We start from the raw sequence: 26,065 nt of genomic DNA on the forward strand, positions 1-26,065 counted from the left end.
CCCAAATCTAAATAAGTTATCTTATATACAATTTGATCAACATTAAACTTTTTATATTTCAAATCTAATTATTAAACAATAAACATTCAATGAGTGATCATACATTTATACATATACAATTATATATAAGCTTTTAAGTGTCAAGTCTCTATAAAAAAATCGATATAATTTATATCTGTATATTTTTTTTTATTTCCGTACCCGTATCTTGGATTTTTTAGTTTTGTCGTTTCTCGTTCCCTTATCATTTTCGTACCCCTTAGCCGTATCCGTATCCGGTGGTACATAGATTATATATATATATATTACCTTTTTCAATTAAAACGGTTAAATTTTTATCACCACAAATTTATGTAACTTTATTCATTATTTTTTATACTATTATTTTTTACATTTTTCTATTAAAACGGTTAAATTTTTATCACCGCAAATTTATGTAACTTTTTCAAACCTTTTTATTTTATTTTATTTATTTTAAAATTATTTTACGCCAAAAGCTTTGATCTCTCACAATTTTACACTAAGGATTTCATTTAAACTGTTTGAGTTTCACTATCACACAAAAGTAACTTTTACCCTTTTTAAAAAAATGGTTAAGTTTTTTTCACTGTAAATTTATTTAACTTTTTTTATTTTTATTTTCTTATAAAATCATTTTATACAAAAAGATTTAATCTCTTACAATTTTATAGTAAGGATTTCATTTTAAACAGTACAGGTTTCACTTTCACACAAAAGTTTTAATATTCCTTTTTTCACATGGGCATGCCACCTTCATTTATTTTTACCATTTGATTTTTTTAACCACCAGATGAATACTACATGTTTCCTTTAAAAAATTTGTGTCTTTTAACTCCCGGCTCATGAACCCATAATTATTTGTAAAACATAAACTCATCGTATAATATTAAATATATTTTTATTGTCATTTTTTTCTATTATCGTTTTTAATATTATACCAATCTTCTAAGAACATCGTTATCGTTAATATAGTTATCGTTAATGGGCTTTGCTATTCCATATTCAAACTTATGGACTACTTATTTATATTTAATTATGGACTACTAATATTCAAACCTGCCATTTTAGTATGTCAGGTTAATTCAAAACTTTGGATTTATATGTAAAAATGTCATATTTGTCTATTATTGTTTGTATTATGTATGTAACACATTTTGCCATTCTTTTAAGAGCGTCGTCTCGATATTAATATATTTATTTATAGACATATTTCGTTATTTCTCCTAATACAATTATTTTAATAAATTTAAGTAATTTTTTTTAAAAGCACCCACATACGTAATGTCTCCCGGGCCAACGCCCGGGAGTATTGGGATTTGTGCAAAGAATAGTAACTTTTTCTTTTATTTTTTTTGTAGATCTCACATGTCCATTATTTTCTAATTATTACTTTTAACTTACATTTTTTACATGTTTAACTTTTTTTTCCTCATTATACATTTATTATCTTTGTAAATTTTTTTAATTTTATTTCTTTAAAATACATTTACACCAAAAACTTTGATCTCTTACATTTTGTACTAAGGATTTCATTTTAAATTGTAGACACCCATTAAACCTTTTTTATTTTCACACAAACTTTTTAAGGGAACATGTAATATTTTGGTTAGAAGATGGTAGAAAGAAATTAATATATCAAAGTCATCTTTTTTCTAGTATTATTTGTATTATGATCGCAACATATTTTGTCATTCTTATAAGAGGGTCGTTTATGTATAATATTTCGTCATTTCTCCTAATACCATTTTTTTAATAAATTTAGAAAATTTTCTTGAAAAGAAAGACATCAACAAACGTCATGTCTCTCAGGGCAACGCCCGGATGATCTCTCAAGATTAAAATTAAAATCTACTTAAGCTACAAGTCTCTGCAATATAAAACAAAACAGAACCATTTCTCGTTTTGTAAATCATTTACAATTAAACCCAAACACACTTTGATTAATTTGATCATACATACAACAAAACACTTCAGCAATGGCTACCATGAACAATTATGTGTTTACCCACAAATTATCTCAACCAACCAAACCATCCATTTCATCTCCATCCCCCTTGTTTCTTACTTCATCTAAATTCTTTAATAAATCAAGAAACAGTCACAATAATTATGATAAAGTACACCCACTTACTAAATCGGTTGCAAAAGACAGAGAGGTAGTTACAGAAAAGATTACCAGTTTAAAACAAGATGATGATGAAGAAGAAAATAAAAGTGAATTATTATTATCATTAGGGGAGAAGGAGGAGGATAAAGATGATGGGTTTGTGGGAAAAGCAATAAATGCTTCAATAGTTCTTGGTTTTGGTACTATTGCTGTTACTAGGTTGCTCACTATTGATCATGAATTTTGGCATGTGAGTTCTTATCTTTTCTTTATATATTATATTATGTATAATCTTTTGTTTTCTTAAAAAAAAAATTTTTTTTTTTTATGTAAGGGTTAGGGAAATGGAATTTCAACATGATAAATGAACTCATGTTGGATGGACTAAATACATTTTGAACCATCGACGTGGCTTTTATTGCGAAAATGCTCTTAGAGATTTATTATTAAATTGTGGAAAGCACCAAAATTGGAGTTAATTAACATTTGTCTAAGATCATGGCCTTTTCTAGTATTATCACCATTGTACCAGCTAGAATACATCAAAAATGGACATTTGCATACTTTGGATAACAGAGTTAGAACCATGGTTGTTGATATTTCATATTTAAGAATCTAGTCTTCTTTTATATATTTTAGCAGCAGAAAGCCAATATATTGGTTGCAAATTTAGTTGCATCCAGATAGATTGTCACTTTTGCATCTATATTACCAGTCACATTACGAACAATATTCTATTTAAAATTCTGTAAATAGCTCTGCAGTACAGGTGTTTCATAAAAGAGTTTACAATCAATCAAAACAAAATTTACAAAGCTGGAATAGTATAGAATTGGCAAACTTTAGCAGACCCAATTCATAAATGAGGCTTTCACTTCTATGTGAAACTGTTGGAATTTTTGTTATCTGCCTATTGATGCTTGAAAAGAAATTCAAGGATTTTGATTGTTCACATTTAACCTGGAATACTAATTCAGTTTCTTTTACTTTTGTCATATAGGGATGGACCCTTTATGAGATACTTAGATATGCTCCCGAGCACAATTGGATAGCATATGAAGAAGCTCTTAAACAAAATCCTGTATTGGCGAAGATGGTTATAAGCGGGATTGTTTATTCTTTGGGTGATTGGATTGCACAGGCAAGTTCTTTACTTCCAACCTTGTTCCATACTTTGTTTTTCTGCATGCGTTCCCATCATTCATTAATGTCATTTTTACTAATGGTTTTTGTGTTCCAAAAGTCCAATTGTTCATTTTATTCTTTTTAATGAATTTGGCAGTGTTATGAAGGGAAGCCACTATTTGAGTTTGACAGGACACGCTTGTTTCGATCAGGCCTTGTTGGATTCACTCTTCATGGTTCTCTTTCTCATTACTATTACCAATTATGTGAGGTAATATAGCTTTTTTTTTTTTTTTTTTCTTTCTATTTTCTGTCATTAATGTAGTAACCACCATTAAGGTGGTATAGTGGTATGGTGAGACCCGTTGTCCTCTCAAGAGGTCTCAGGTTCAAATCCCACTAGGTACCATTTCGGGGGTGCCCAAGGAAAAGGTTCAGCCTGGACACGGAAATACCCGGTTAGGCCCTGTACATCCGAGTCAAAAGACTCACCACCTGGGGGGAAGACTTCAGCCGTGAACTTTGTCATTACTATTGCGAGGTCTCGAATTCCGGACCTCACCTTCCTTGCTCTTGGGACAATTGCAACATACTTTTCTGATGTTATCTTTGTAACTGGTTTGTTGGAGCGGTCAGGGTGCCGCTCACCCTTTTTGTTCCCTATCCTTCAACAACTTTACCTATGTTTGTTTAAGATAAACTAAAACAATACTATCGTATGAGACGCTTATCTTTCATGATTAGGTGTGGTCATTCTGACTTATTTTCTTATAAATGGGTCAATTTAGGGTACAGTATATCTCTGATGAGCCACACAGGTAAAAGAAAAAATAGCTCAGAAGAAACGAGTGAAATAGGCTGAATTAAGGAAAAATTTTAGTGTGTAACTGCTTAAATCATTTTTACAATATATCTTATTCCTGAAATAAGATAACTTTTATAATAATAAATAAAAACTAAGATAAGATTTTCGACAAATGTATTGCAGGTCAACCGAATTCGACCTGCCACAGATACCTGTTTGACCCACTTCCCAGTTTGTCCAACTTGAACATTTTGCCACTCCTACTCATGTTGGATCTGCCAATGTATAATTAGCGAGACTATCAGATTTCTAGTTTGTTATTGGATAACTGGAGACCTTAGATGCATTTATTTTAAAATAAATTCAGGTTTTCTGTACATCTGTGTTGTGGTAATTAAGCCTCTCAAGGTGTCATATTGGGCTGTGCTTGATAAAGATTCTTTATAATTGTTTCAATTGATATTGTTTTACTGAATCATAGTATATGTTTTCTCTAGGCCCTTATTCCTTCCAAAGATTGGTGGGTAGTTCCTGCAAAAATAGCATTTGACCAAACAGTATGGTCAGCAGTGTGGAATAGCATCTATTTTGTGGTTTTGGGTTTGCTGCGGTTCGAGTCCCCTGCAAATATATTCAATGAACTCAAAACAACATTCTTACCATTGTTGACGGTAAGAAACTCTTTTACTATCCTCTGTTAAGAGTTGATTGGTGTGGTAGATGGCATAATGACATAATCTAGCTAGTAGTATATCCGTTTTAGCCTGTTGTTGTTTCTCCATTTGAATAATGTGTGAATAAATAAATATGCAACCCATAAATTTAGAGGTAGCGACTCCAACCCGTCTATCATGTCTATCTGGTTTTATTTTATTGGCAAAGGGTCAAACTGGTGACTTTTAAAAATATTGCTAATTATAAATGGTTAAGGGAAAAAAGAATATAAATACTGATGTTCTAAACCCGTTTCTTTGTAAAAAATTATATCATGTAATATTTTCAAAAGGTTGAATTCCGGAAACTGCAGCCAGTCCACACAAGGCCATTATGTGAAATTACAATCATACTCACCTAGTGGCTCGGATGGTCGCCCAACCAATTGATCCACCTGACCACCTCCATCCAACCTTCACCACTGAAAATTTCTAATAAAGTGGGTTCTTCCTTGATTCCAGTTAATTTATTCAGAATACATTGATTGTTCACATAAAATTAAGATAATGGACCAAGAATTGTCGAGGGGTTGTCTCTAACCAATCTAACCCACTTAACCCCACGTAAAGACAGGGGCTGAACTACATGATAAAAAACCAGGGGAATTGTTCCCTGTAACTTTGTAATGTTTAGGGCAAAAGCTTAGTTTCTAACAGTATGTTCAACCAAAATCTATATATGCCCTCTGCCCAAAACTGACCATGTCCTAGCCTCGTTGAAAATGTTGAACCAAGGATAAGCAAACATACTCTTATGTTGGGGCTTCTTTTATAATCTATTAATCTCTTATCTAGCTTACATATTTTTCGTTATTTGGTTTGGGATTTGAAGAAGTTTCAAACAACACACTTGTTTTATTTTCCGATTACACAGACAAAACAAATAAAATAATCAAATATTGATCTAAACTATAACAAATTTGATTTAAGAATTAAGATTAAACCTTTGTGGCTTTGTGTTATATTTAATTACCCCCTCCCCATTTACAATTTGCTTTTAGAAAAATAGAAATTAGAATAATGTGTGATAACATTCTTTTCTTTAAACTCACTTTGAACTGAACTTTTTTGACCCGATCTTATTTGACTTGTCTAACAACTGGCTCATATCACTTTCGTTCTTTATGGCACCGACCAATTATTTTCTCAGTTCGCCACTGCTTAAATATTTACACGTTTTCACTCAAACCCACTTTATTCTATTGCCTGACCCGCTAATTTTGCTACCTCCAGACAAATTGAAGAAGTCTCATGTCATCGCGAATTCGACTCTAGTGAACCTTTTTATTTAAGTTTTGTACTATGGTGTTCGACCTTTGGCCGCATGATATGATCCCACATCGGCCAAGTATGTGATTGGTCGGTGGTTTATAAGCCTAGGTGTCCCTCCTCCTTTGAGCTAGCTTTTGGGAGTGAGTTCTACACCAATTGATACAAATCCATCCCATAATAGGCTCGCATCATGCCATAAGCTAAGTGAAGAACTCACTCCCAAAAGCTAGCTCAAAGGAGGAGGGACACCTAGGCTTATAAACCACCAACCAATCACATACTTGGCCGATGTGGGATCATATGACCGCATAAACCAATGGACCCGGGTTGACCAACATACTAACTCGAAGCAGATAGAACCCTTATAATAAGAAACATGATTTCTTTTTTGTACAGACATGCTGCACACACCTTTCCTATTTATCAGGAAAAGCTAGGGAAGCTACTGTAAAAGCTGCCCGACAACATGTTGACTACCAAAGTAGCCTGTTGTATCTGTGCAGAGGCAGGGTGGGGGCAATATGGGCACTTGTCACCATCAAGCTTTTTCTAGTTATGTAATATATTTCGAGAAATAGAACACAACTGGTGATAGAGTCCTTAGGATTCAATTTCAAAGGCCCTGCTTACTTGCTTAGTTTCGCAAGCATTTGTCATTGTCAGTCAACTAAGTTTAGGGTAGCATAGTTAGGAGAGTGATAATGCAATGCCCCCTTGGATTATATCTCCCCTTGCTCTGCCTCTGCTCTTGTTTGAGCAGGCCCGATGTTGCACATATGTTCTATACTTAAATTCAAACATTTGAAATTTGAAAAACACCGGCTAAATTTTTAATGCTATTCAACTGTTGAAAGAAAGTTTTGTTGATTGATACCTTATTTGATAGGCTGGATGGAAGCTATGGCCATTTGCACACCTAATAACCTATGGGGTGATTCCTCTTGAGCAAAGACTTCTTTGGGTGGATTGTGTGGAACTGGTATGGGTGACAATACTGTCGACGTAAGTATCTCCTCTCAACCAGTTTTCAATGTTCTTTCTTATTTTTTACGAGTAGTTCAGTTGGTAAGGTACATCTAGACACTAGACCAATTCTGATAGGAGAGCGTGATTTGAATGGGTTTTTTTCATCAGGTATTCTAACGAGAAATCAGAAGCACGGATTTCAGATGCAGTATCAGACGTAGACCCAAGTTCTTCATCAGACAAACAATAATTATATTCTTGATCGGTTTGACATCTACTTGCATCTTTTATGGAGACATGTATAAACTTTGCATGAAGTCCTTACACAACTGGTCTGTTAAAGATTAAAAAAAAATAAAATGTTGATATGTAATGTAGCGTAAATATGTTGTATTTGTCACACACGGGGGCATATTATATCGGGTATCATCATGTCAGATACCAGTATATATGCATAAAAAGTTGTATGTTACATAGTCTCCAACCATTAATTTGGAGAAATTAGAGACTTGAATTGTGTATGGGTTCCCAATTTGTGATTATAAAGATGATTCAAAAGCGTTTGTCTAACCTAACTAGCTGCATAGTCAAGTGAACACACTGCCAAGCTCGATCTCAAATCTGTCTTATGTGATTTTTAATCATATTAACGTTTTTCTTTAGAAACAACCTATTAGAAATGGGCATGGTTAATGAAAGTTCATCAGAACTTAATTGTTTAATATAGTCATCTAGACGAACCCCATTAGATACTGATGATCATTTCAATTCAATGGGAACTCCCCATCTAACCATGAACTCAAGACGAAGAGTCAACATCCAAAGAGATTTAGGAAGAATGATTTGCAAACTCAATTTTTCGTCATTTTTCATTATGTTTTCCTCGTCATATTCTTGTATTCTTTCTTACATTCTCTTTATATCTCACTATCAAGCTAGCTCGTTTGATAATGATTATATCTTAGTTAATGTGTGTTCATCGGCATTTTAAGTTTTTCGGCGAATTTTCTGGCCACTCAGCCGGAGAATATGAAGATGATGACAATTGATAAAGTAAATTTCAATTTTCGTTCCTGAACTATTCACGTTTTGCACTTTCAGTCCATCATGTGTTTTGCACGTGTAGGACTTAACGGCTGAAACTTAACACCGTTTGCCCAAAGGATGTCAATTGAAAAATTCTGCCAATTTTAAGGTTAAAGTTGTAATAAAAAACGTTAGGGATGAAAAGTGCAAAATCTGCCAACTTCAGGGACGAAAAGTGTAATTACCCTTTTTAAAAAAAAATGAAATTATAGCTTTTAATTCCCAACTACTCGTAATTACTTTTATGGCATATCTTCCCCAATCAACACAGTTAATGTCACTACTTATCATCCACAACCAATTAATCTCATTAATCACCAAGTCAATCATCTCATTTACACCCAAAACACAATAAATAAAAACACACATTAACTAATCACATCAATTATTTTGTATATATAAGTTAACTAAAGATTATATTAGGAATAAGGAAAGTAAACATTACACAACCTTCAAAAAGAAGTTATAGTTTTTTACCTACCAACTACTCAGAATTACTTGCATGACCTATCATCCAAAGGACCAAAACCAACATAGTTAATGTCATTATTTATCATCATCAACTCAACTATCTAAGTTACACCTAAACACAACAAAAAAAACACACATTAACTAAACACATCAATTACACTATATGTACACAATAACTAAAGATAATATTAGCAATTGTGATAGTAAACAGTACACGACCTTCAAGATCATTTTTTGAAAAATAAACTATAGCTTTTACCTATCAAATACTCGCAATTACTTCCATGACCTATCATCCTCAACCAACATAGTTAATAACATTACTTATCAAGTTATCATAACAAACCCAAACATCTCATTTAAACCCAAACACACACACACAAAAAAAAACTAAATACATAAATTACATTGTATATACATACATACACTATACACCTCATATTCTCTCTCTTTCTAAGACTTTTCCTATTTCTTTCAAAGATTGGTGGGTAGTTCTTGAAAAAATTGCGTTTGACCAAACAATATGGTTAGCAGTGTGGAATAGCATCTATATTGTGGTTTAAGGTTTGCTACGTTTTGAGTCCCCTGCAAATATATATTCAATAAACTCAAAACAACATTCTTTACACATTAGTTAAAGATAATATTAGCAATGGGGAGAATAAGCATTACACAACCTCCAATATCATTTTTTTGAAAAAGAAAATTTAGCTTTTACTAATCAACTACTTACAATTACTTCCATGACCTATCATTCCTAACTAACATAGTTAACACCATTATTTATCATCAGCAACCCAACCATCTCATCTATATCTATACTTATATACTATATAATAAAGAAAATATCCCCCATGTTGAAAGATACATGAGGGAAAATGACTAAAATACCCTTATTGAGTATATAATACTACCAGTCCTTTTTCTTTTAAAATATCCACATTAACCCTTTAAATCAATTACTTTTACATTAATTATCTAACATCATTGACGCCGCCGCTACCACCAATAGTCGTCCCCCACCACCACACCGTCACTGACACAAAAACCGCCGCATTGCGCAGGTAATATGCTATTTTATACTTAAAAAGAAACAAAAAAAAACCATTAACTAAACATATATATTACATTGTATATTCACATTAACTACGGATATTATTATCAATGGGAAAATAAGCATTACACAACTTCCAATATCAATTTTTAAAAAATAAATTATAACTTTTACCTATCAACGACTCGCAATTACTTTCATAACCTATTAGCCCCAACCAACCCTGTTAATGTCATTATATATCATCACCAACCCAACCATCTCATTTATACCTAAACACAATAAAAAAAAACACATTAAGTAAACAGATTAATTATAGTGTATATACACATTAACTAAAGATAATATTAGCAATTGGGAGAGTAAATATTACACAACCTCCAAGATCATTTTTTGAATAATAAATTATAGCTTTTACCTACCAAATAATCGCAATTACTTACATGACTTATCATCCACAACCAACATAGTTAATGTCATTACCAAGGTTGTAAATTCGCTTTTCGGTATCGTCTCGGTCGACCACCGAAAAGCAATATATCGGGGATATATCGTCTTGGTAGTAAGCCGAGATCCGATATCTCGCCGACATATCCGCCGAGATAACCGAGATTTACAACACTGGTCATTACTTACAATCTCCAACCCTACCATCTCATTTACACCCAAAAATAAAAAAAAACACACACACATTAACTAAATACATTAATTATGTTATATATACACACATATACTATACATCTCATATAGATAGCTCCTATTCCTTTCAAAGATTGGTGGGTAGTTCCTCAAAGTTGCGTTTGACCAAATAGTATGGTTAACACTATGGAATAGCATCTATTTTGTGGTTTTCGGTTTGCTAAGTTTCTAGTCCCCTGCAAGTATCTTCAATAAACTCAAAACAACATTTTTTACACATTAACTAAAGATAATCTTTGCAATGGAGAGAATATGCATCACACAACCTCTAAGATCATTCTCTGAAAAAGAAATTTGCTTTTACCAACGAACTACTCGCAATTACTTTTATAACCTATAATCTCCAACACAGTTAATGTCATTACTTATCATACCAACTCCAACCATCTCATTTTCGCCTAAAAAGACACATTAACTAAAGATATCAATTACACTATATATACACAATAATTAAAGATAACATTAGCAATGGGTAGAGTAAGCATTACACAACCACCAAGATCATTTTTTGTAAAAGAAAGTATATCTTTTACCTACCAATTACTCGCAATTACTTCCATGACCTATTATCCCCAACCAACACAGTTAATGTCATTACTTTTCATCACGAACCCAACTATCTCATTTACACCCAAACACCCACAAAAAGCACATACGCTAACTAAACACATCAATTACACTGTATAGACACATTAACTAAAGATAATATTTGCAATATGGTGAGTAAATATTAAACAATCTCTGAGATCATTTTTTGAAAAATAAATTATACATTTTACTTACCAACAACTCACATTCTTGCATGACCTGTCATCTTCAACCAATACAGTTAATGTCATTATTTATTGTAAGTGCACATCTATGTCAATAGCAGTCTAGATTGTTTGGGCTTATAATGTACTATGTCTTTGTAATGTGATTGTCATTAATGAACTTTGTATTATGCATAGAATACTAGATTAAGTTTAAGTATTGAATGTGTAATAATCTACTAAGGATGAAATGCGACCTCGCATTTCATCACAGGAATACGAACCCGTATTTGCTGGGACAAATACGAGGCTAGAGTACAATTATGAGGTCGTAGTTGAGTCGAGCTAGGCTCTGAATTACGACCCCGACGTGCTGAAGCCTTTTTAGGTGTTTTCCTATAAATACCGAACCCTAACAGAGTTTAGGGTTGAACATTTTTCGAATTATCAAGCAGATATTGCAGGGTTGGTCATCAAAGGATTTCCGCTAGTCTGAAGAAGACCTGCGAGGCAACAGATAATCTAGGGGCTTCGTTGTTGATCACCAGGTTATAGAGAGGGATTCCGCACCTCTAAATAACTGAAGCAAGCTATTGACGATCCGTTCCAGGGGTCCTACAAGTGGTATCAGAGCCTCTTGGTTTAATACCAGAAGGTTATAGCTTGTTGGTGATAGACAACTTCGATTTAGGGTCGTTTAGATGTGATTCTTTCACGAGTTTACGCCCGAAAATCTTGTTCGTGACATATTTTGGTGTTTGCAGCAGCCGAAGGTGTTAATTTTGGCTTTTAGGGTTCGATTTCAAGAGAATTAAAGGGATCATCATCGTTTGCGTCCTCACGGTCTCGTATTAACTCATCCAGCTCGTATTTTCGACCTGGGTAGCTAATTACGACCTCGCCAGTTCAATTGCGACCTCGTATTTTGTTTGCGATCTTGTGAGCTCAATTACGACCTCGCCAGTTCAATTACGACCTCGAGTGACTAATTGAGACCTCGTATTTTTTTACGACCTCGTGAACTTTTACGACCTTATTTATTTTTGAACAGTTCGTGAATTTTGCTAGCTCGGAGAAAATGACGTCTCAATTACATGCAAACTATCAATTTTTGCTGAATCAATTGATTCTAATGGATCATGAAACCGGAAAGGCCAACTCACCGCCCAAGTTGATAAGCCTAGACAGATATTTCAATTGGAAGGGCAGATTCGAGTCATACTGTAGATTGATGGATGTTCGAATGTGGATTTGTATTACCAATGGTTATGTTCATCCAACAGTGCCAGGTGACAAAGAAATTGCTGGTTCAAGTGGTGGAAAGCTGGCTTTGTATGAACAAATGGACGTCGATAAAAAGAAAGACTACGAGGCTGAAAGTAAGGCTTTAGGATCACTTCGAATGGCTCTTCAAGAGGAATTTCTGCATCTGTTTGAAAAATATGAAACAACAAAAGGCTTATGGGATGCACTCAAAGAGCATTGTGAAGGTGACGAAGATCTCAAGAAGAGTAGGAAAGACTTGCTAAAGAAGAAGTATTATGTTTTTACTATCTTTAAGGATGAATCTCTTGATGAGACGCTGGTTCGTTACAGTCATTTGCTGGTTAAGCTTGCTTACTTTGGGTATATTCCTGATCCAGAAGATGTCATCGAGAAGTTGTTGGAGGCACTACCAATTAAATGGGAAGGATTTATCACATCTATCCAACAAAATCCCGAATTCAGTAAATGGACTCTGGAACAGATTATTCGAAAGCTGAGAAGTCAAGATATGAAACGAAAATCGAAGGAAGCAGGTAGCAGTGATTTTGTTCAGCGCCCTGAACTTTATCATAGCAAATAAAGCGTTCCTTCTGTAAGATCTTCAAGTGGAGGGGTTACTGCCTTCTACAGTGGAGATGATGAGAGAAAAAAGATGACGATGGATTCTGACAACAACTTGTTGTATGTAAGTTCTCCGGAATTAGCGATTGTTGTTCATAATGGTAATCAGAATAGTAGTTCTCCAAGTTCGGGTTTAACAGGTATGCCGATGAGCATAAGATCTGCTGAGGGACATCTGGGCATGCTCGCTTCTTTTGTGTCGACTCATGAAAAGTTGATTGGAGGGAAACTGACTGATCCTGAACTGGTTAGGGAGGATTACAAGCAAGTTGATCTAGATGATCTGGAAGAATTGGACCCAATTAGCTATGTTAACTTTGAGAGTTCAGCGTTTCACTGATAGAACTGGAAGGAAGGTTGTTGACGGCAAAGTAGGGTTTGACAAGACTAAGGTGAAGTGTTTAACTGTGATGGCTTTGGACATTTTGCTCGTGAGTGTCAGAGACCAAAACGGGATAACAATTCAGCTACAGGTCGTCAGAACTTCAATCAAGGTGGTTCTATTGCTGGTCAGAATTCAGGGCGTCAATATGCTAATACTGGAAACAGAAGCTCAGGAAAAACGGATAACTCGAGAGCTTTGGTTGTTCAAAATGATGTTACATATAATTAGGGTTCTACTAGTGCCGATGATCAGAATCATGCATTCATGGCAGAAATTCAAGACTTTGATGGAGGGATGAACGATCTTGTTGATAATTCATTCGACTATACATTGTATGCCAGCACGGATGATCATGATAGTTTTCATCAAAAGGTAGAAGAGGAACCTGAACCGTCAGATCCAGTAAGAGCTGAGGTTAAAGAAGCTTCCACTAAAGCTGAAACTATTTCAGACTCACAGAAGAAAGACAAAGATGTAAAGATTGAGATACCTAATAATTTGAGCACAGAAGAGCTTGTTAAGTTTGTTGCTGATCTTGAAGCACCGGAACAACAGGTAAGTCTTTCTTTACATGCTTTTGTTTCTGTGTGTAACCATAGCATAGGTTTATCTAGGGAAATAACTGATTTTAAAAGGGAAATTGAATTAGCTAAGACCCGCCTAAATGATGCTAAAGAATATCTTAATCGGATAAAATCTGAAGAAGATAGATTTGAGTCCCTTAGGGTAGAATATGCACAGTTACTGGGCATAAAACAAGTGCTTGATGAAAATTTTGAAAGGGTGGTTAAAGAAAGTGCTAATAAAGATAAGGAATTAGCAGATTCTAAGGTACAAATTGTTGAACTATGTGGCAAATTGAACAAAGAGAGACATAGAAACTATGATAGGACACTTTAGAGATGCTAAATCTAAAGGTGAACAACCTAGTTTTGTCCAGAAATATAATGCTGTGCCACCACCTTTTAGTCACAATTATGATAGTTTTCGGAAGTTGACCTTAGAAGAGTCAAACAAAACTGTTTCCGAAAATGTGCCTAAGACTACTCTTGCTGAGACTAAATCTAGTAATGTTCCTGAGACATCTAAGTCAGGGGAATCTGAGAACAAGACTAGTGAACCTAAGGCTCACTCAGACCTAAGTGAAGCCAACCAATAAGTGGATAACAAATTAAAGGGTGTTGAAAAGGATGTTAAGATGGAAACAATTGTTTACTTCACTTTAAAAGGTAGTGAGAAAGTGTTTTCAGAAAAAGAGTCAGATTTAAATGGAAAATATCCTAAAAATAATGATCAAATTTGGAGTCTTGATGAACCCGTAAAATCTGAAACTTTGCCAAAACCTTGTAAGGATCTTAAAGATAAAAATTTCAAAAAGGTTTTTGTTCAAACTTCCACAATTGATGTAGAAGGTTTGAGTGTACAATCTGAAACACCTGAACAATTTGCTGAAAGAAAAATTAAAGAAATGTTATCCATTGATCGTGGTCCAAAGGTTCAAACAGTGAAAGGGTATGCTTCCCCCATTAAGGCCCCAACTACCTGGGAAGAGGCTTATTCTACACTTGAATACATAGATGAGTTAAGGGGTCATGGGGTTCCGGTGCCTAAGATAGTTCATGGTGATGTATCAAAGAAGGCTTCTAAAAGGTCATGTTTTAAATGTCGTGAGGTAGGTCACGTGTCAAGTTGTTGTCCTTATAAGAAGAACAAATCTAGGATGTCACCTGAAAAATCTAGAGGTAGTATGGATTCTAGTGAAAACAGTGGGTCTTTGCATAGCATATCCATGAAAGATTACAAGAATAAATATTATGAGGAATATGATAAGAGAAATCCTGATAGTTTAGCTGCTAGAAATTATGTGAGATTTAGAGAATTAGAGAAAAACAGCATGACAAATAATGATAAGTCTAAAAGTGTCTTCTTTAAAGAAGGTTCTAGTAATTCAGGTCAATCAAGTAATTGGAGATCAAATTCTCCACACAGGATGAAGGCGAATGATGCTTATTATGACATGATTATCTCTAATGTGCAGTCTAACCTAGTTGATCGTTTTCAGCGACATAGTCCTAGGAGGTTATCCTCATCGTCTCATGAGAGGATGTCTAGAACTCAAAAGGATTTGAGGGGTAACAACCAGAGGCTGCCTACTGACAGGAGGCCTAGTGGTTCCCTGAGTCGTCATCCTAGTGTAGGAAGAAGTTCACGGACTTTACCTAGAAAAGGACCCGGCGACAGCTCAACTGCTAAACCAACTAAAGCATGGGTTCCTACTGGTGGTTATTGGGTAGATATGGTTTCTGATAAGGAAAATGAAAGACCCAAAGTCTATAAGGCTAAGGGTCCTTCGAAAAACTAATCTGTTTGTGAATATGCAGTAGCTACTAAGGAAAACTGCAGGTTTATGGTTTGTTAATAATGGAAGCTCCAGGCACATTATGGAAGACAAGGGTCTACTAACGGAGTTTACTCCAGTTAGAGGATCGTATGTCTGTTTTCTTGATTCCAAAGGCGGAAAAATGTTCGGTGTTGGAAGAGTTGTTAAAGGAAATATTTTAATTGATAGTGTTAACTTTGTTGAAAAACAGGATCAGAACCCATTACCAGGCGTATGAGTGTCTAAAAAGGACTTAAAAAAGGAAAAAGTCGATCTTATTCATTATACTTTAAAGGGTAGTGATCGAGTTTTTACCAAGAGGGAAATTTCAAGATTTTGCTTTCCTCGGGTTTTGATTGACAAAGTATGGAGTGTTGAAGTTAACAAAGAGGATTGCAATCGTGCCAATCCAAAGGTTGTGCCTCTTGTGTTGACTCCTGAACAAGAAGATATATGCAGATCTCATGAACAAGTAGTCAAGGACTTTGAATATGTGTTAGATGGACGAAAAAGGAAGATCCATGAAACTCATGATCATTGTTCCAAGAGGACTTGTTCAAATTAGTTTTTTTTGTAATGAACTCAGTACTCTAGAAGATCATGTCTAAATGATGATCTATAGTACATGTTTTTATCGTTTATGCTTTTGTTTTATGTAATGGGATATGTTTTATGTTTGTTCCAGAAGTGCACTAATCTAATCACAGGGATGAAGAGATTGGTGTTCTTAAGGAAAGAGGCATCTGTGAATCTCAGTCTTCGAGGAGATATGAGAATACACTACAGCTAGTGAATGCTTATTCATAGGCTCAGATGATTACGGTTAGACATTCCTTTATACTCTTGTAAAGGACACTAAATTCACCATATCCATTACCAATAATCCTGTTAAGCACATTAGGACTAAGCACGTAGACATAAGATTTCATTTTATACGTGATTGTGCTGAAAAGAAATTAATAGTCCTAGAAAAAGTGTCGAGTAACTTTAATTTAGCTGATCTGTTCACTAAGGCTCTCGAGCGAACTTGTTTCGAGTTGCTAGTCCAATTGATTGAAATGAGAAATCTATAGTTTAGCTTTTAAAATAAAAATGAGAAAAATCATAAAAGAAAAAGAAAATAATAAAAAGGAGTAAGGTCATTGCATCAAGAAAATTAGACGTGACGATACTTTAGCTTTTAAGCCTACTTAATTGTACTCTAAAATTACTTTGTTCAGTGATACCATTATATGATGTATCGATAGGCACAAAGTACCAAAGTTTCCTTATCATCTGAACTTTAATGTATACGATGTTCTTATGGGAAACATATTCAGATATATTGCTGAGAATGCCTGTTTTTCAAATGATTAGATCTGGTCCTTAAATCTTACGAAAGATCTAGCATTGTAATTATGTATATTTGGTTGTTATATAGAAGTTCTCGGGTACATACATGTGTGTATTGCTATTCGGATGTATATTTGTGACAAGATATGTAAATATCTTAAAATCTTTTGAAAATTATGGAGCTAATGTAGCCTTTGAGATTCGGACAAGTAAGTCCTTGGGGTGTCTTTGTATACCTAGCCTACCTAAAGCTTACAACTTGGGATATGTTGTCAGAAAGTTCGCTACATGGGTCTCATCGAAAGTCACGGGTTTTCATCAGCGCTTTAAATGATGTCACAAATATGCAAGTACTTAGCATTATGCAATGTTGGGTATATTTCCGTACGTGAGTCAAGTTATGTCGCTTTGCGTGTGAGGAATCACCGACCTATCACCGCTGGCTTGATTCTTAAAGATCGTCTCCCTATAGTTACCAAATGTCTTAATCTTAGTGCTTGTGTTGATTTTGAGATTATATCTGAATATGGGTCACTTAACTTCGCAAACTTGATTAAGTGGCATATTAGGCTACTCGGGTTACATGGTGACTGTCCTTGGCTAGGGTATGTCGAAAGTGTCACAAACCAAAAAGGAAACTGGAAGTACCAAGTGTTTAAGAGGACAAAATATTGGTATTCGTTTTTGGATCAATGTTCATAACTAATAATAAGAGAATTATTTCTCGCTTGTAGGCTTATGTAACATGCTAATCTGATCTAATCGGCAATTACTTTAGCTCTTGTATCTATGTTATTTGTTTATGTTCAATGTGTGTGTGTGTAATGTTTTTCGTGAAAATGTGTATTTTTATTGTTGTTGTTGTAAAAATAAAAGTTCCTATTGCATGAGAGACAAAGTCAGAATAGAATCTAGTTTCCAAGAGGACTCAACTATGTTCTGTAAGGAACACTGAATAAACAAATAGGGTAGTTATGCGATAGTGAAATGATCAAAAGGTAAAAGAAAGTTTGTCATATTAACAGAATACGAGTTTAAGGAAAAGAACACAGAGTTGTTGATTTCAATAAACAGATATTAAGTTAATTATTTTGTTTTAATCTTAGAAAGAATATTTTCTTAAGAATTGACATTGAGTTGTTTATAGTCTTGAATTTAATCTTTAAAGGAACTGTTTTGATCTTTAGAAAGAAGGTTTTCAAAGAATGAACACAGAGATGATTCATAGTTTGAGATCAATCTTTAAAAAAAAACTTTTTGTTGAATTAAAAAGATTTGATACAGAGATGTCAAATAATTTTGATTGTGTATGTGCTAAGAATGAAAGTGCTAAGCAGTGAATTATTCGACCTCAATGTGACTTAGGTAAAATAATAGACTGGTAAGTATATTCAATTTATCTTGAAAATTCATTTCTTCAGATTGTATGTTATTACCTTGAGAAGATGTGATGCTTGTTTGATGAGATGTGCATGATAGCAAACAGATGTTTAATTTTGTAGGTTATCAAGCAAGATCTCAACATGGAGGCGAGAAAGATGAATACACACGGATGTATAGGTCATTTTATGCATAACAAAGATAAATACTAGTATGATGAGACAATCATAGAGGTATTTATAATTGTTACTTTGTTCAACCAAGATGTATGCTGGTATGATAAGGTAATCATAAGAGTATTACGTATGGTTTGTGATTTTTGCATGTCTAAGATCATGGATGTTTTATCCCATTTTAAGACCCTAGACAAAAATTATGATTTCTTCATGCAAAAGTATAAGTAATTAGGTTTCAGTCAGATGTCTTTACAGTGTTAAAGCCATGTGATATTTTGGAAAACGGAATTTATATAGATTTGCATAATGAAATTGATGTCAAATGGAAGACCTCAGGGTAGGTTATCCATTATCACCATAGAATAATAAGACAGGGTTATTAAGATTCTAAATCCTTGATACTTATCAATAATCTATGTGGAAGACCTCAGGGAAGGTTATCCATAAGTATCCTTAGAATGATAAGACATGGATCTTAAGATTCTAGTTTGTGTAAAGTTGATAGATAAACAAGGAGTTTATAGGTCATGATTTGTACACAATGAGACAGTGTTCTCAAGGTGTATTTGATAATTTGTAGTTCTAAACTAAGATAAGGCTGTAACACCCTGACTACGGCGGAAACACGAGATGCCACAGAACGACATGGTACAAAAGATTAAATGGAAAACATCTTAATTAAAGTCTTAAAACCATTCCAAATTAAACGATTACATAGTTCAAAGTAAAGTGTTAAAAATCATAACATAAGTCCAAATCCGAATAAAAGATAAACTTGTTTGCATTACAAGTCTTCGTTCACCATGCAAACACAAAGTCCAAAAGCGGTCCATAAGCAAACCTACTGCTCTAAACCTGAAAAGCATGGAGAAAAAAGTGTCAACTACGAGAGTTGAGTGAGTTCATAGGTTTTTAACTAATACAATAAGCATATATACACATCATCACAAAATAAATTAGGAATCACCAATTTCCATGTACATTTCCAATTCATCCTTTGATAATCGTTCGTTCAACTCAATTTTAACCCATGTAAATAAATCCTTGTCATATGACCACAAGGGTCTAATTCCATTATCTTAGATGAGTATATACTTGAGCCACTACTACTACCATTTTATTCAAGTCCGATTACAATCCAATAATTCAATTCATAGCACAAGCTGTCAATCAAGTGCCGTAATATTAATAACAATGATAATAATGGGTCGTGCCATGGAGACGCCCGATTATCTTAAGGTAGTTAGAACACCCGGGGGCCAGACTAGAAGTGGAGGTTGTCACGAAGGCAACCAACCTTCCAACCGTACGCTTTGGGTGGGCGGACGAAACCTAGTTGCGCAACTAACTAACTACAGGCGTCCACTTTCGGAGTAAATAGTAGTGTACCGAACGCCGCGGTTTGACAGAACTCAAGCTCATCACATAAATCCTTTATTATCATTTCATACTCATATATCAAGACTCATTTCATATAACAAACTCTCTTTCAAGAAACATTGCATATATAGAAAGTAGTTTCATTTATCATGCTTTTCACCCCGAAAGTAAAACACATAAAAGAGTTTGAAAGGGGGCTATGACTCACTTGATTTGAGAGTAATGGGGGCTGATCAAATACGAGATGTGTGCCTAGTGATGTCGTTCCCCAAGCAAGCCTAAACCATGGTATTCAAATATACACAACGTAAGTGCGTGTTACATGAACTAGTGAACTAGATCATGAGATTTATGCTAGTAGGCTTGCCTATCTTTGGTTGTTACTTAATTATGGAATCAAAGTGTATTATGATGTTCAAGATGTTTGGTTAAATTGGAATTGATGGTAAGAGTAGTTTTTGCGTTAAGCGTTTTTGCGCGTTTGTTGGAATTTTGGTAATTCGGCTTTGATTCGCGAGATTTCTTTTGCACACTTTGCTTTGTACTATTATTTGATATTGGTACAGTAGTATTTTGGATTTTAAAATATATTTTCTGATCTATATTAATTTCCTTGATTTATTATTATTTTAATTAATTATTTATTCCATTTATTCATTAATCAATTAAATAATTCCTTATAATTATTCTTAGGTTTTTAAATTACCTTTAAAATTTATAGATAATTATATTTTGATTATCTACTGAGTATTATGCTTTTAAACTTGTAATATTATTTATTTATTTATTTAAGCTTTATTACTTATTTATTTAATAATAGTGATTAATTAGTGATTTTTAACTTAGTTAGTTATCTTAAATTATGTAAAACTTGGTTCTTTCCTTGAAATTACTTTTCTCCAGTAGGTTTAAGTTATTTTAATCCTATTTATGTGATTTTGTCCAAGTTCATGATTTATATAATTTATTATTGATTTATTTATTCCTTAAAATCCCTTTTAAATTCACTAAATTATAAAAACACTTAGAAATCATCACAAGAGCTTTTGTCTAAAATCCCAGGCCCTTTTTAGGCAAATTTTATCAATAAAAATTTGTAACCATTCAATCTCTCTTGTGTTCTTATAATTTGAGGACTTTTAAACATAAAATCGTTTACCGAAATAGTGATTTTTGCCTCATTTCTTAACCAATTTAAATGCTTCAAAAGGGATTTTTGTTCTTATTTCATTTTGTCCAGAATTTCCATCATATTTTGATGACCTAAGTCGTGATTGTGGTGGTGGTGTGCTATGTGCAATTTTGTGCTTTCGGTTGGTGATTATTTGACCCGAAAAGACTATTTTTGAGCTTATTCTTGCCATGCATCAAATGACTTGAGTTTTATACTTTTAATATGTCATATTTCCAGTATGTTCATCACATTTTCATGGTCATATAGTTATGGTGCATGTGTGTGCTCAAAATGCATTTTAACAAGTTTTCGGTTTTCGATTTCAAGCCTATTTTGCCTTGTTTGGTTCCATAATCATATTTTTGTTATTACCATAATTTTTCCAGAATATTAACTTTGATTTCAACACATTTTTCACTTATGACAAGCCTAGCTTCATCTCATAATCCAAACAATAATCCAACCTTCTTAAATCTAGCATATAAGCACTTAAATCAATACCTTTTAACATAAAGCTTTAACTATCAAAAATCCATCATCATAAAAATATATTTTTCATGAAATATTCCAGAAATATATATACAAATATTTATACATCATGTTCATCTTTTTATATAAAAAGTTACTTTACAATCTATCAACACATATCCACCTTTTTGATGCTAGCTTTTATAGATCCAACACTTATCAATAAAATCTATATTTTTATAAATATTTCTAGAAATATTACTTTCATAATATGTATGAATATAGCCATCTTTCAAAGGAAAAATCACATCAAAGACTATTAAATTTATATCCACACTTTTGGGTCTTAAACTAGTTTAATCCTTGGATCTTTCTTCATGGATTCAACATGCATGAGCATGGAAAGAAAGATCCTATCAACTTTGCCCTCATCAAGTGTATATTCAAAAGAAAACATGAAGGAAACACAATCTTTTGTTAAAACCTTTTTAATATAAACAAGAACAAGATTAATCTAATAAAGAGATGAAGATATATACCCTTGAAGAACACTTTTAGATGATGAAAATGGCAGAAATTTCGTGGCCTATACCCTTCAAAATACCCTCAATCTAGCCTTGAATTAACCCTTAATCTCTAGCTTAATCCAACCCTTGCTTAGCCTAACTTAAACCCTTATTATTATCAAGTATTAAGGTTGATTGTTGTTGGTTTTCTTCTTGTTTCTTGGCTGCCGAAAAAGAGAGAGAAAAGGGAGAGAAGAAGAGTGTTTTTGAGAGAGAATTGATTAGTGTGTGTGAAATGGGAGTGTAGTGTGTGTTGGAGTGGTGAGTTCCAAGACTTAAGGCATGCAAAATTTGAAATGGAGGGATGTATGTGTGTGAAGGGGGGGCCGGCCTCATGGGGGGGGGGATTTGGAGGGGTTTTACTTTTTTTTTTTATATAAAATTTGTTGTATAAGTATAAGTGTAGGTATATGTTAAGTGTGGATTTAATTTGTAAGTGTTTTGTTAGTAAAATATAAGTAATTGGTTGTTTTAGTTAGGAATATGTATATGTGTGTATAAGTCATGTATATTTATGTGTGTGGATATATTTTTGTATTTTTAGTTGGTTACATAGGTCATTGGTTGTAAATTTGTATTAATTTTTAAGCTTATATGCTTACTTATTAAGTTTTCGACGCTTTTACGTACATAATACGTCCAATTATATTTTTAGTTGAAAATTTTATTTATCATGATCATATCCTCTTGATTTGGTTTTATTTTTGATTTGTTGGGCAATCCATAAGAATTTTGGTTGGTATCTCAATTTGCGAGCCTTAAGTTATTATTATCGTATCGATTGATCACCTCTAAAAATTTTTGTTCCGAGGTACTTTCATTAGGAAATTCTTTTACATATCATTAGCTTTAGATTACTAATTTGGGGCATTACCTACTAGCTTCAAGTATAACTAGGGCTTGCGGGAACGTAAACAACCTAACTAGCACATATATAATATTAAAAGTACGGTTGTTACAAAGGCCATAAATGAATATGACTTATAATAATAAAGAAGAACGAAATTAGGAGAAGAAAATGAAAAATGTAGTTCTAGATGAACTCATTGCTAAGATAGCAATGAAATAATGAAGAATAACATTATTATGTATGTTTTTAAGCTTGTATGTGCAGATATTAGCACAAGGAAGCATAATGATTTTTACATGTCTCTGTATCTTCAAGACATTGAGACTTAGAGACAAAGAATTGCTTTAGAAATAGGTTCCATGTTCCTGAAGTTTGAGCTTCAAATTTCAAAGTTTCTGGTTTTCATGGAAGTCAACTATTACAGGATTGATTGTTGGAAATTCAACTCCTCTATCACATACCAGTTATGCAAGGCGAGCAGGGACTCGAAGTATGCTTAATTCGGAGAGATTTATCGTTGAGGGGGAGAACTTGTTAGGTCCAGATATTCTGGACTCGCTCCAGACGAAGATATGTTTACTGGACTTTGTCCTGATAAAGAGTTTGGAGCCCTCTGAAGATTTGTCCAGAAATTATGTGAAGACCAGTGAACAACTTACTTGTACAGAAATCTGGATTCCACCAAATTTGTTCACTGGACTTCTCTTCAGTCAAAGATCATCTCACTGAAGAACATTCTCACTGAAGTTGAAGGCTGAAGTCTGAAGAAAGAAGTCTGACAAAATAGTGGAGCTCACTGGAAGACTTACCTCCTCCTGACTGGAGTCCTTGTCAGTGTTCTAGACCTTACAAGTCTGAACACTGATTACGAGGAATTGACTTTATGCCTTTACATGCCTTTACCCGGACAATCCATTTGTCCTTTGTTAAAAGCCTTACACGCATGTAAAGGTGGTTGGTTAATTAGAAGACAAGTCACTATCATGCGACTTTATTCTTGTACTTTAATCAATGCATTTAAGGAATTAATGCGACTTTATTCTTGTCACTATCATACAGGACCTCCCCCCATTATTGAAAATGAACAAGTTCCTGGCCCTGTTAACAATAATCCCCCACCACCACCTCCTAATCCTGTTTCTCCACACGTGCATGTGCACTATTCAAACACTCCCACTCCCAAATTCAGTGGGAATGGTGATGAATTTGGAACGTGGAAGGCTAGGATGTTATTACATGTTACTGGTATTAAGAGGAATATGCTTAAAATTTTAAATGAAGGACCCTATATTCCTAGAAGTCCTCTTAATCCACTTCTTGATCCAACTGGAGCAAGATCTGGCAGGGAAAAGAGGGAAGAACACTGGTCTGAAGAGGAAAGGAGACTGGTCAATATTGACACTATCTGAAAAGTCATGATCCTCGGGGCCGTTCCTGAAGCTCTTGTTCCCACACTAGTGCTTTATTCCAGTGCTAAAAGCATGTGGGATGAACTAGTAAACCAATATGAAGGTGGTGATGATACTATTGTTACCAGGAAAGTGGCTTTAAATAAGAAGTACGAGTCATTTTTTGCCCCACCCAATGAATCATTAACTGGTACCTACACAAGATTTATGTCTATGATAAACCAGTTGAGAGGGTTAGGTGTAAATAAAGACAAGGACATACTTCTTGAAAAATTTTGTGATATTCTTCCTTCAAAATGGTCTCATATGATCATGGTCTTGAGACAAGGTAAAACCTTGCATTCCCATACTCTGTCAACATTGTATGGAGCCTTCAGATTCACTGAAAAGAATCAAGCCCAAAGAATTGAGGCATAAAAAGATGCTATTAATCATGCTTCCAGTAGTTCCCCTGTGGTTAGTCATACTGAACCACCATGTGCAACATTAATGTCTTCCGAGAATGTATTTTCGATGAAGAAGATGATGTCTGAATTAATGGATTCTGGAGCCATGAATAATATCTCTCCAGATTGTGATGAAATAGATAGTGATGATCTGATGCCTATGATGGCTAAAACATTTAACCGTTTCAAAGCCAGAGCTAACAGACCCACTGGACACAATGCACCCAGTTCTTCCACTGACAAGACCAATCTGACATGCTTTAAGTGTCGCAAAAAAGGTCATTTCATGAAAGAGTGCAAGTCAAATCAGTTTGTCTCTCAATCTGGTCCATCAACTTCTTATAACAAGCCCGATGATAGCTACAGAAACAAATACAAAAAGCTTAAGGCTCAAATTGCTCTCATGTCTACAGAGAATGATAATAATAAGTGCATGGTTGCTGAAGAAAAATGGGTTCCCTCTGATGACTCATCAGTTGATGATGAAGAGGAAAAAGATTGTTGTTATATGGCTCTGGCTGATGAAGAGCATCTGGTGAAAGAAGATGTCACATCTGGAAGATGGGTGGACATTGTCATTAAGAAGGTAATAGATTATGACAAAGAAACTGGTCCTGAATTAAAATTGGACATTGCTGAAGCTTGAAACTCTGATTTAATGTTTGTGGAAACTGTTCGTTCAGAAATGTCAAATAATTTTCAAACAGATTTTTCTGAAATGGCAAATATACAATCAATGTTAAAAGATCTTCAAGATATTGAACTTGCTTTTAAAGCACAAGTTTTGGTTACTGAACAACTGGTCCAGGAAAAAGAATAACTGGAAAATATTTTAACAAAAGAAAAACATGTTATCCAGTCATAGCTTGAGACCAGAGAACCCTATGATGCTGCACGTAACCAGTACCCCTCCTAAAAACGTGAATGTCTGGGTGGTGATGTAAATGCTGCTGCATTAATACCTGTTGTTGACCGATTGCCTGAAGTGTTAAAACCTAGCACTATTTATGATGAACCAACAACACCCAAAACTTGTATCATTCCTCCTGTTCAATTGTCTGAGGTTAAGACTGGAGCTCCCCAGATGAATGCTCCAGTAAAGAAGGTTAAGCAGAATAAACCTTTGCCTCAATCATCTTCTAAAGAACCCCAGGTTCAGAA

The 26,065-nt window shown here is 34.2% G+C and overlaps 1 protein-coding gene across 1 annotated transcript; it reads left to right on the forward strand.

The window, feature by feature from the left end:
• Positions 1-1,918: 1,918 nt before the first annotated feature.
• On the forward strand, positions 1,919-7,579 carry LOC122596223 (protein SYM1-like). The gene is made up of 6 exons (XM_043768766.1): positions 1,919-2,378; positions 3,129-3,269; positions 3,411-3,524; positions 4,556-4,729; positions 6,930-7,045; positions 7,178-7,579. The coding sequence occupies exons 1-6, from the start codon at positions 1,998-2,000 to the stop codon at positions 7,257-7,259; spliced, it is 1,008 nt and encodes a 335-aa protein (XP_043624701.1). The 5' UTR covers positions 1,919-1,997; the 3' UTR covers positions 7,260-7,579.
• Positions 7,580-26,065: the final 18,486 nt, after the last annotated feature.

The sequence above is a fragment of the Erigeron canadensis genome, chromosome 4 (assembly GCF_010389155.1).
Source record: "Erigeron canadensis isolate Cc75 chromosome 4, C_canadensis_v1, whole genome shotgun sequence".
NCBI classification, from domain to species: domain Eukaryota; kingdom Viridiplantae; phylum Streptophyta; class Magnoliopsida; order Asterales; family Asteraceae; genus Erigeron; species Erigeron canadensis.

Bases quoted from the DNA above. Each gene is read 5' to 3' on its own strand.
- LOC122596223 (XM_043768766.1), top strand. From the start codon at position 1,998: ATGGCTACCATGAACAATTATGTGTTTACCCACAAATTATCTCAACCA. The intron at 4,730-6,929 runs GTAAGAAACTCT...CTTATTTGATAG, and splicing joins CATTCTTACCATTGTTGACG to GCTGGATGGAAGCTATGGCC. The intron at 7,046-7,177 runs GTAAGTATCTCC...TTTTTTCATCAG, and splicing joins TGGGTGACAATACTGTCGAC to GTATTCTAACGAGAAATCAG.